Below are 11,194 nucleotides of genomic sequence, written 5' to 3'. Positions count from 1 at the left end.
CCCCTTTCCGATTTTAAGGAGAATTCTTCCCCTTTTCCATATTTTAGGAATGCTTGTCATTGATGACTTGTTCATTTGTGACGAGTCATATGCCACGTGGAGCTTTGTGATGCATCATTTGTATGCAATGAAATTTACATGTCTACAGCAATATAACTGATAAAATTGAATAGATGTAATTCATAATTAAAGAAAAACAATTTGATCTATCAAAGCTCTTAAAACTAAAAATAATATCCAGTATGTAACTAACAAAAAGAACTGTCATCAATAATTGGGTCCATAGCTCAGTGGTAGAGCATTTGACTGCAGATCAAGAGGTCACCGGTTCGAACCCGGTTGGGCCCTTTATTTTGTGTTTTTCTGTTTTATTTTTTGGTTTCTTCCTACATTCGTTCATTCATCAACATTTCTTTTGCTGGTCAATCATCCAGCAAGGTTTTTCAGTTCAGAAATGCAATGTCAACGTCCAGCGTCTTCGTTCCTTCTGTCTTCGGTTTGGATTTTTTCTAGATTAGTAGTGATTAGGGTTTCTTCAACGTTTATACATACTTCGCGTGATTATAGAAAATATTTCAAAACCTTCAATTTTAAACGTAGATGGTCAAAGATAAGAGTTATATTTGGCAAAATAAGGTAGCTTTGCTTATACGTAACGTGACCATTCCACCCAAAGTTTGATTTTAGTTCAAAATGATCAATATATAGAATCAGAAGAAGTAATTGCAGAGATTTGCGCACAATAAACAACAAATTTTATTTCAAAAAAATATATATAAATAAAAAAGTAAAAAAGCAGGGAAATTACAAGCATGCCATTGTCAGCAGTTCTCTTCACCTTTTTCAATGCAAGATCAAAACAACAGAAGATTAAATCCTTTACAAAATATATATAACGTTTCAAATGCATCATATGATGTGATTATTTCCCCAACATTCTTGTATTGGAAACAGGTAATTTGAACAACAATGAAGGGCAAATTCGTCATAAACAAAAGAGACCAAACCAACCCGTCCAGTAAATTTTGCCAATGAATGCTTCAACATCCACAACGCACGAACCAGTCATGCAATAGAAGATTAATGACTTGCTTCTGTTCCGTCTCTGCGGCCTACTCGATGACTGATTAACCTCCTGACTAAGAGTCCCTGTCCGGTGCTCATCTTCCCGGAAAAGAGCGGTTCAATACAAAGGAAAGAGATTCATGTTCGACCTTTAGCAGCTAACCGTCAAGCACTTGCATTCCTTTTACTTTCAAGTACACTACCCTCTTTGAGGGCTACCTGTGCCTCGTCATTCTTTCCAAGTGCAAAAAGTGCTGCAGCTTGCAAATACAAGGCAATGTGCCAAACAGGGAAAATCACTTGGGCTTGTGCCGCATCATTCAAGGCTTCCTGTGGCATATCATTCATGAGGTATGACAAGCTACGGCGTGCAAAAACTGTCGGGGAAACCATGGTTCCGACATCAATAAACTGCAAGTTAAACGAACAAACTGTCAGCTAGATGAAACCAATTTGAAACCGACTTATATAAAAGAACTAATTTCAGGTTGTAGTACAGTCTATCAGAAAAGGCTAGCCCAGGACAAAGCTTTTACTGAATTGGCAGGGCCAATCTTGGCAGGATTTTAGCCCCCCTTTTAGTCAAGGCTAACTCAATGCCCTACATCAATCATGAAAAAACCCAGAAAAAATGTGCACAAATAAAATGTGATACAGACCATACAATTCTAAAGCAATATTGCCTCAATTTATTTTCGTTTATCTAATGGAATGTCTTACAGTCCTCTGCTGAATCCTTCTTAATCAATTACACATGTTTGACATAGAGGAATGATGGAAAACGAGGAAGATAGAAAGGAATGGGTCTTCGCCTCGTGTTATTTAGTATATTTTTTACGGGAAAAGGAGGGTACCCCGTTCCCTCGTGTAGTCGTAGTATTGCATGTAGATGTGAAGAAAAGATTAAAATCTTCTTATCTAGTTACCATTCAACTTCTTTTCTTCCCAAAACAGATTTTAGGTAAGGGTAAACCTAAAATATAACTGAAAGCAATTAATTTCAATCTATACTTTGATCCAACCAAAGTTAGAATGTTGAAAAATGGTATGCCTGGTAGATGTCCTACCGCTCCACTTTTCCTCGCTACCAAGCAAGCTTCCCTTCTCCCCCTTCACCCTTCTCATTTCTTTCCTTTTCCAAACATACTGTTAGAATTAGTTCTACTGAAAAGTAATCCCCATCCCACCATCGGGACATTAGAAACTATCTAGCTTACACCTAGACACCATTAACTTTAGTTTTCAGAAATATCAGAGCTTACACTGTTGGCGGCTGTATTTGGGCTTTGTGGTTGTGCTGGATATAATGACTGAGGGGGTTTGTATATCTGGAAATTGACACGCGTTGAAGGCGGTTGGGATGGGTTTGCTGGCAACAGATTATAGATCTGATAGTTTTAGTGGCTGTGCTTATAAAGGAAGAACAGTCAAGGTGGATCAGTCTGTCGCTACTGAATGAATTTATGGAAAGTCTGAGGCTGCCAAGTGAGGATTGGAAAACCCCATTTCTCATTTAGGCTGGCCCAAACTAAGCCCAAAACAAAAAGATACTTATGCAGGCTCACTCTGGATCGGGTTACCAGAATGCATATGCTTGGGCAGCGCTTGGACCAGCCCCTTCAACAAGTGATACTTCACTTCAGCCCAATGCATATGCTTTATCAGGTACATTAAAGTTACTTTATATGGTAATGCAAGTATTGATTGCCAAATGTGGTGGACATCTATCTACTCAGAAAGGTAAAAAAATTGAAAAGATGGCAAACTAAATTGACCTGGGCGTAGCACTCAATTGCAGCTCTGAAATCTTTATGACGGAAAGCAACATCACCCTTTTTCTTTGAGTTCAATGTCTCCTGCATCTGGTTGGTCCACATCTGGAATGAAAGCTGAAAGCTAGAAAAAGCAATAATTAGCATACCATATGTGAGTACGGGGGGTGCAGCTGCAGGACAAATATCAGGGAATGACAAAATCTAAGAGTGGCATCTATAAGTATATAGTTGACAATTGACAGAGAGGGTATGAATTATATCACATTTAACAATCATCTTGTTAGGAAGATTAACAAAAATAAAAATACACAGAACCATTATCTAAATGTGCATACTGAAAGTGAAAAACCAAACATCTAAAGAGGGACATGGTTATACGATGACCAAAGCAAAGAAGCTAAATAGATAGCTCGTTGGTTCATTCCAACCGATTTTTTTTTTTTAAATGACAAGGATTGACTTGATTCTATGCCATCATGATTTATGACAAAGTATAGACTATAGTCATAAGTAGATCTCTCTGTGCCATCATGATTTATGACAAAGTATAGGCTATAGTCATAAGTAGATCTCTCTGTGAGTCCTCAGGTGATTTTGGGGTAGACATGCACCTTCATGTTACAGAGCACAAGTACCAGTGAAGGATCAAATTACACAAGTATTATGCTTGCTATGATTATAATTGACATATGAGAGAAGTCTACACAAGCTACTGGATTATGACAGAACAAGAGAATTTGGCATTCCTTAAATATGATATATTAGAAACGAACCTCAGTTGCTGCACCTTCATCATCCTTGTATCCAATACTTTCTATGATCTCATGTATGGCCGTTAAATCCGTCCTCACACAAGCTTCACCAAATGGTGATAGATTAGGTAAAGCTGCTGCACCATGTGGTATACCCATCAATACATGAGAAGGAACCTGCAGAACAACGTACTTAAAGCTTCTCTAGATTGCAAAAGACTATTCAACTTTTCAATACAAGCACAGATATTAATTAATCATGATTTGCTGTTGAGGATGCCCATAACGAGTAAAAATTGAACATACACTTTAGAATGAGGTATAGACCTTCTGCCTTAATAATATAGATCAATAGGCCACATGAAAATATTCTTCAAGTTTATTACTGGAGAACTCCAAGATCAAATGGTACGACTTATTCAGAATTGAAGCACAAAAATGTGAACTTCTTCATTAAACATGGCTGTATTTTCTTTGGTTTTAAGTTGTAAAGAATACAAGAGTCTCTGACAAGAAGAGGTATCAATAGTACCAAAATCACAAAATTTGATTGTGATAACACTTCGAAAGAAAAGAACAACCAATAAGAATAATAGTGTCATTATCAAAGGAACACCAACCTCTGTGTCCTTCTGAAGAGGAACCAAGGCAGCAACTAATGACTTTGGATTAGGACGCTCTCGCGGTTCATATTGCAAACATCTTGAAGCCAAACGGACTAATTCTGTTCCCTCGTCATTTGAGAATTGGCCTTCCAAACAAGAATCTGTTAGCATCTGAAGATTCCTGTCGCGAATAAGGTCGAGTGCCTAGAACATTGTGCAACCGAATATTAGAAATGCAATCACGTAGAATTGACAACTGAGAACAATAAATCACCAAAAGAACTCCTATGGCTAGAGTCAAATGTTTTTTAAGTGAGCGAGGAACCCTGAAACCCTCAACCTCCACAAGAGTTTAATGAGAAAGATAATGGAAAACAACATCCATGAACTACTCGCGAATTTTGAGGTTGAAAGATTATGCAATGTCACTAGTATACCTGCAGTCGCTGCTTCCATAATCATCGTTACTTCTATGAAAACTTCCTGTATGGTACAAGTACTAGTACCACACAAGTAGTTCCCATATTACTCTTAGATGACACAACTTGTGCATTAATTGGTCACATCGAAAGAGACTTACATGGCTCGGAGGAATATGTTTTCCACTGAGGAGGTCAAGCAAAAGGGTGCCAAAGCTATACATTACACTTTCTGCGGTAACTCTTCCTACAAAAAAGATGAGGGAGGTGATCAATATTCATAATATAAGGTAACCATATGAGGAGAACAAGGATATGAGAATGGAATTAAACATAAGATCACAAGTCAAAACAAGCAAACATCACAATGATCACATTTAAAATCTTATTATCAGTGTCCAGATGGTAACTAGGGTTCGGCTGTCATGATGTCATCTAATCAAGAGGCCAAAGATGTTACTAATGAATGAATGTCAGCACGGTCATCTGGAAGCTGAGGAATTTTACTTCTTGAAGATGCATACCTGTCCTTAGATACTCAGGAGGAGTAAATGCCAGGTTTGTACTGTAGCTTTTTCCATCTCTACTGTTTTTCATCAGACCAAAGCATGAAAGTCTAGGGTTACAATCCTGAGATTTAGGAAGAGCAATTCATATCAGACTCACACTATACAAGAGAGATGAAAAACACAGTACTGCATTAAGTTTGAAGATAATGGTGAATTGATAGATACTTACATCATCAAAGACAATTCTATATGCATTTAAATCATGATAAAGGGCACGTCCTTTACTGGTACAATATTCAAGGGCCTGTGCAAGATATAAAGCCACCCTTAACCGCATTGCCCACTTCATGGGTTGTGTTTCCCCTGAATCAATACAAATTAAAAGCAATAAATATTGTTTTCTTTGGAGAACCAAAAGTTAAAACAAAAGGAGGAAACATAACTACACAGAGGAGCATCAATACATAACAGATGTCAATGATTAAGTAAAAGAGATTCATAAATACTTCAACAGATATGGAAACCCCTAAAAAAGCCCAAACAAAGATATTATCATAATTGACGATGATGAGTGGTTTTTGCACCTGATCCCAACATGCCAGGAATGATATTTAAAACAATAAATTATATGAATCTTTAAGAAATTGAAAAAAAGATAATATATCATATAACCAAAGGAAACTGCCAAACCAAGAAGCTATTGCACCTTATCAACATTTATAATCATTAAAAATAAAATAAAAAAACTTAGCACCTGAAACCCTACAAGTGATTATCATAATTATTATTTTATTTTAAAAAAAAAAAAAGACCCTCAACCGGCTAGTTGAGAAATACAATTACAACAGTTAAACTGTTTAACAGTCAGATAATCAGATAAAGGTGAGAAATAATTGCTCAATAGAGAAACTTCAACCTTCAGACTCATAATTAAAGTACTTCAGTCCCAACACAGAGCATATAGGGAAATGAATTCACACAAAAACTAAAGGCGTTAAAATTACGAACAAACTATATATAAAAATTAGTGAATCTAATGAACTTACAATGGAATAAATGCTTTGCCAATGTATCATTGGGCATATATTCAGCAACAAGTAGTCTCTCGTCACTTTCACAGCAACAACCAAGTAAATTTGCCAATCGGGTGTTCCGGAGCTGCCCAACAGCCCTTGCTTCTTCCTAAAATTGTAAAGGTCAGGTTAGAGCAAGAAATAAAAAAATCATAACTCAAGGAGAAGAAAAGAACTACGTTAACGACCATGTAGAAACGTAGACATTGCATAACAAAAGCATTGCTGAAGAGGTGAAGATGGTAAACAAATCTCTTACATATTCAAAAGATATATGACATGCATAAAATGTTTGAAATCAACTACTTGGTTTAGCCAATTATTATATGCTAAAAACAGACCACATATAATGTCATTTTCCACTCAAACTAGTGTAGCTCAATGTGATCAAAAGGGGAGAAAAAGTGTAGCCGAAAGAAACAATTTTTCTTTCAGGACTTCTTCCACAGGGGGGTTGTGAACATTCAATTTCATGTGTATCATAATTAACTGAAACAAGATCATGATCTTAGGAACATCAAAGCAAATGATAGCAGTTACCACAATATTAAAAACAATGATGACAATGATGACAATGATGATGAAAATATGTTGGGGATTAATTCTTTTGGTGCTATCAAGCTGGATGTGCAAGTCATGTCAAGAGATTCATACATCACGAAACCATTTAAAGTCAGTAAGGCATCCAATTTCAAAACACACTCCAAAAGTTGAACTGCCCATGTGTAAACCATAGTACAAACTCCTTTTCTGAGGAAAAAGATCAATTTAGTTTAACAGATTTTGGTACAGGAAAGAGGAATTCATATTACATAATGTTTAAAATAGTAACAAGGATGGAAGGAAGTTACTTAGCAATCAGCAAAATCAAGAACCCATCTATTGGTCAAAAACGTCTCTAGCCTTTCTAATACATCATGAGTAACGCAAATAAATTATGAGTGACGCACTGACAGGGAGAAAAAACAAAGACATGAACCTGGCAAAATCTTTGAATGTTGATCAGCTAGAGAACTTTTTGGAAAGAGATATAATGACATCATAATGATTGGGAGCCAGTACATACTTACCAAAAATTGTCGGGTATCAGGCCAAGCTGATCTGTTGAATCTTTTGACAGCTATCCGTCTTTGATCCTCAAGCTTCCCTTTGTAAACCACATTTGGGGCCTTTTCCCCGTGTTCAGAAACTATATTCTCCACAGCGAATCCAGATGTCGCCATCCTAAGTTGCTCGATTGTGTATTCATGAAATGCAGGCAAATCAAGTTCATTGCTCTCCTCATTTTCTACAAAAGGACAGCAAACCGTGGTATTGCAATTGTTCCAAACAGAATAAAAATGAGACATGATAGCTACACTTCATTAGTTTGCTTACCCACACTTTGGGTCTCAAGAACTGGTCCGTCAACTTCTGGGCCCCAACAACACGCGGAGAGGTTGGAACACCCACAACCCATCCTAATCTCAGAATTTGACAGCACACACTAGCAAGTCTTGAGGCTTCAAGATTTTATATAAGTTTGTAGAAACTGAAAACCGCCATCTGCCATCAATACCAGCCAAAACAGATCCTGTCAGCGTGCAAGACCTGCCAAATATTCACCACTCAGAAACTACAATCATATGGAAAACCTCAAAAACCCCCATGTCAAACTCCAGCTCATTTTCTTAAAATCTGAGACTAACTTCAACAATTCTACAATCATAAAGGCTTCTGCCGAAAAAAAAACTCCCTCCATTCTTTTTGTGGCAAAACAGCTTCTTTCAAATGTTCCTTTCCACATAAAGCAAAAATGAAATCAGGGGGTCAACACATATCATTCAAATTTCAATGATTCAAGTCAAGGGACACTTTAGTACTAACACTGATGCCAAACACAATACACACAGAAACAATGCAAAGGATGCAATCACTAAACCAATTCCCAAAAAGCACAGACAAACAATACATCACTGAAAAAGCAGCAACTCAGCTCAACAAAGGATTCCAATCTGAGTCAACTCACTGTGATCCGAGCTTAGTCAATTGAGTCCAGACTACCAACTAGGCCAAAACAAAAAACCCAGTTGTCTGAAACCACCAAACACAAAAAAGCTCGCTCCTTTTGCAGCAAACGAGCCGACCCAGAAACCAAAACAGCATAAAACAGAGAGCCTTTTAGCTCAAATCAAAGATCACAGAAGCAAACCACAGCATGCCCAAAATATATAAACACGAAATCGAAAAAATAAAAACAATATTTATTTTCGAAAAAAAATGAAAATTCGAGAAGAACTTTGAGAGAACCTGAAATTGAACGAATGAGCCAAGCGAATTCCCCATCCTCGATTCGGTCAAAGGCAAGGAAAGCAAAGAGGTATTTTATTTTTATTTTTTTACCTCGTTTATTTTTTGTATTTTCTTTATTTTTTGAGTGCTGAAATTATATATAATATATATATATGTATATTGTGCTGAAAATGAGTTGTATGGACAGTGAGACTTGAGGGACTTTTGAATCATAAATCGTCGTCGTCGTCTTCTTCGTCGTTGTTTCCGCGTTTCTTTCTCTGCGGAACGAGAAAATGTAGAGAGAGAGAGAGCGGGCTTCGAGATTTAGATGAGAATTATATATAAAAACAGTGTGAAATATTTTAATTTTAATATTCACGGATTTAAGATTTTTTTTTTTTTAAACAAACATATTAAACGAAATTACTAACAGAGGGAGAGGGAGGGTAGAGGGTAGACTTGGTATTAAAATTAGATTAGTGTAATTTAAATTCATCTTTAACAAGAATTGAATTTAACACATGGCATTTACAACTGAAGAAATATATCATTAGTTCAAAATATTAAACGGCCTAATTTAAGAATTATTTATTTAATTTACATTTTTTGTATTGGTGTTTATATAGTGGGTGGGTGCCCGCGTGTTGGATTAGTCCTCCATTTCTCTATTTCCACCGACATGGCTCCTTTTTTTTCTGATTTTCACACAGCCAGTCACTCCCTCCCCATAATCAACGGTGTGTGAAATTAAAAACAATAAAAATAAAAAAATAAAAAAAACAACATCGACAAACTTGAATTGAATCAGATGGAAAGCACACTAGCAGCAAATCAAGAACCCCCAAAATCATCAACTCTACAAAACCCTAATTTATTCTTCAATCCTAAATCCCTGTAATTGAATACCTTTTGTTTGAAGATTTTGGCTTCGAGATGGACCGTCAGGTGATGGTCGGAGTTGAGAGGAGCTGATGGTGGTGCTCGGAGTCGACTTCAGAGGAGCTGAAGGAGGGAACTCAGCTATCGAGATTCGAGTGGGAGGAGAGTCAGTCATTCAGTATGGGAGATAGAGTTCGAGAGGGAGGAGAATTAGTGAGTCTGAGAATCGACGACCAAGATTTGAAAGGGAGGACTGAGTTGTGGTCGCGACGGCGGTGATGGGGTGACGATGGTGGTGAGTCGGTGATAGTATGAGGAGGGACCCAATTGCAAAACTATATCCCCCTAAAAGGACAAAACCCCAAAAATAGAAAGAAAAAAAAGAATTATAATATTTAGGCCAATAATTGTGTAAAATATAAGATATAAGGGAAAAGGGGCTTTTAAATTTCGATGCATCATTGCCTACTTTTATTGATTAAACATTTATTTATTTTTATTAAAATGCTTTTTTAATTAATTAACTCATTTGTATGTGCAAATTTACACATATGATATTGATTTTTTTTTTTTTTTGATAAACATGATATTGAATTTAGTAAATTCTCCTAATTAATTAATTGCCTAAAAACTAGGAGATTTATTACAGAGAAATAATTCATATGAACAGAAAATTGGTTTTTTCTTGTCAAGACATGAGGTATCAGCGTTGAAAGGTAGGACTAGCTTGGAAAGGCTAAATGACACGTTCTTCTAAAGCTCTCAAGTAGAGAATCACTCGTGTTTTTGCCAACTATGTGCCTTGAACCCAAGACCACGGTGCATACCTAACTTGGAATTCTAACGCATTTCAACTAGACCACTTTTTGTGGTTATAAATAAAAAAATTGGTGAGGTGTGTTACTACATAGGCATATATATCTTTTTTTCATGTAATTCCATATCTCATTTAAAATTTTATTGTGTGCTGATAGGCATTACTCTATTCTCAAGTTGAGATTGAAATTGAACTAATCATCTTGCTTATGGAAATGGGCTTTGATTTTGAAATTATAACAATTGTGCCATTGTGGGTGTGTAAGTGGGCCGGGCTTCAACCAAAACAGTCGGGTTGGGCTGTTGCATTTGGGCCCAGCCTGCAGTTCTCACTCATTTTGGGTTGGGTTTTATTGAAATAGTCAAATGACTATTTTGCCATCTTCAGTCCAAATCCAACAGTCACTTTTAGGGTGTTTTTTATGTCATTCTATAATTCAGTGTGAGGAGGGGGATATGTGGATTCGATCTCCTCGAGGAAATCGTGCGAGGGTTGCCAAACAGAAGGTTGACATTAGGTTAGGGTTTCTACAATATAGTAAGAGTCCCCCAAGTCGCCGAGTTAGGAGATTTGCCGAAAGAGGTAACAGACAAGGTAAGCAATCAAACTTCCAAGCAAGCAACCTGGATCGGAGGTTCGACTTTGGCTTCCGGTTGATTGTTCTCATACTCTTTGTGTCATAAATAGCAACAAGGATAAGGAGAAGCAAATGGAGAAGATATCATATGAGATACTTTTGCTTTTGAAGAAGTAACTTTCCACAGGCTTATTCTTGAACTGGGCTGGAGGGTTTTCTGGTTTCCTCCAAAGTATAAGGCCGACTCAAGAATTTGAGGGTCAAAACAAATCCATCAAATTAAGAGTGTGTTCAACCTTAATGATATGGGATACTTTTGCTGTTGACGAAGTAATAGATGAATCAGCATGTGTTCTGTTACGCTTGTCTCCACATGCTTCCTTGTATCCTTCTCACTTACCCTATCTTTTCCTCAAGCAGATGTGGTATCTTTTCTGGAAGCATAAGAT

The 11,194-nt window shown here is 36.9% G+C and overlaps 1 protein-coding gene and 1 non-coding gene across 7 annotated transcripts; one reads left to right on the top strand and one right to left on the bottom strand.

Moving 5' to 3' along the window:
• The first annotated feature begins 276 nt into the window (after window positions 1-276).
• On the top strand, window positions 277-348 carry TRNAC-GCA (transfer RNA cysteine (anticodon GCA)). The gene has a single exon. It is a non-coding gene; the product is annotated as a tRNA-Cys (tRNA).
• Window positions 349-732: 384 nt separating this feature from the next.
• Window positions 733-9,594, bottom strand: LOC114825634 (serine/threonine-protein kinase BSK7-like). 6 transcript variants are annotated; one of them, XR_003774486.2, is made up of 11 exons: window positions 8,488-8,815; window positions 7,576-7,788; window positions 7,269-7,486; window positions 6,172-6,307; window positions 5,355-5,488; window positions 5,141-5,246; window positions 4,778-4,863; window positions 4,213-4,401; window positions 3,614-3,769; window positions 2,841-2,961; window positions 733-1,476 (listed from the first exon to the last, which is right to left on the bottom strand). XR_003774486.2 is itself a non-coding variant. In XM_029104645.2 (11 exons), exons 2-11 carry the CDS (start codon window positions 7,655-7,657, stop codon window positions 1,231-1,233), a joined length of 1,467 nt encoding a protein of 488 aa, XP_028960478.1. In that variant the 5' UTR covers window positions 7,658-7,788; window positions 9,379-9,594; the 3' UTR covers window positions 733-1,230. The 6 variants fall into 6 exon arrangements, 5 of the variants coding, with proteins under 5 accessions (XP_028960478.1, XP_028960477.1, XP_070679603.1 ...); XM_029104645.2 differs by lacking the exon at window positions 8,488-8,815 and adding an exon at window positions 9,379-9,594 and having other exon boundaries at window positions 2,841-2,954; XM_029104644.2 differs by having other exon boundaries at window positions 2,841-2,954.
• Window positions 9,595-11,194: the final 1,600 nt, after the last annotated feature.

The sequence above is a fragment of the Malus domestica genome, chromosome 06, assembly GCF_042453785.1.
Source record: "Malus domestica chromosome 06, GDT2T_hap1".
NCBI lineage: Eukaryota > Viridiplantae > Streptophyta > Magnoliopsida > Rosales > Rosaceae > Malus > Malus domestica.
Note: the sequence above shows the minus strand (reverse complement) of the source record. Positions and strands in the feature narration are given on the sequence as shown.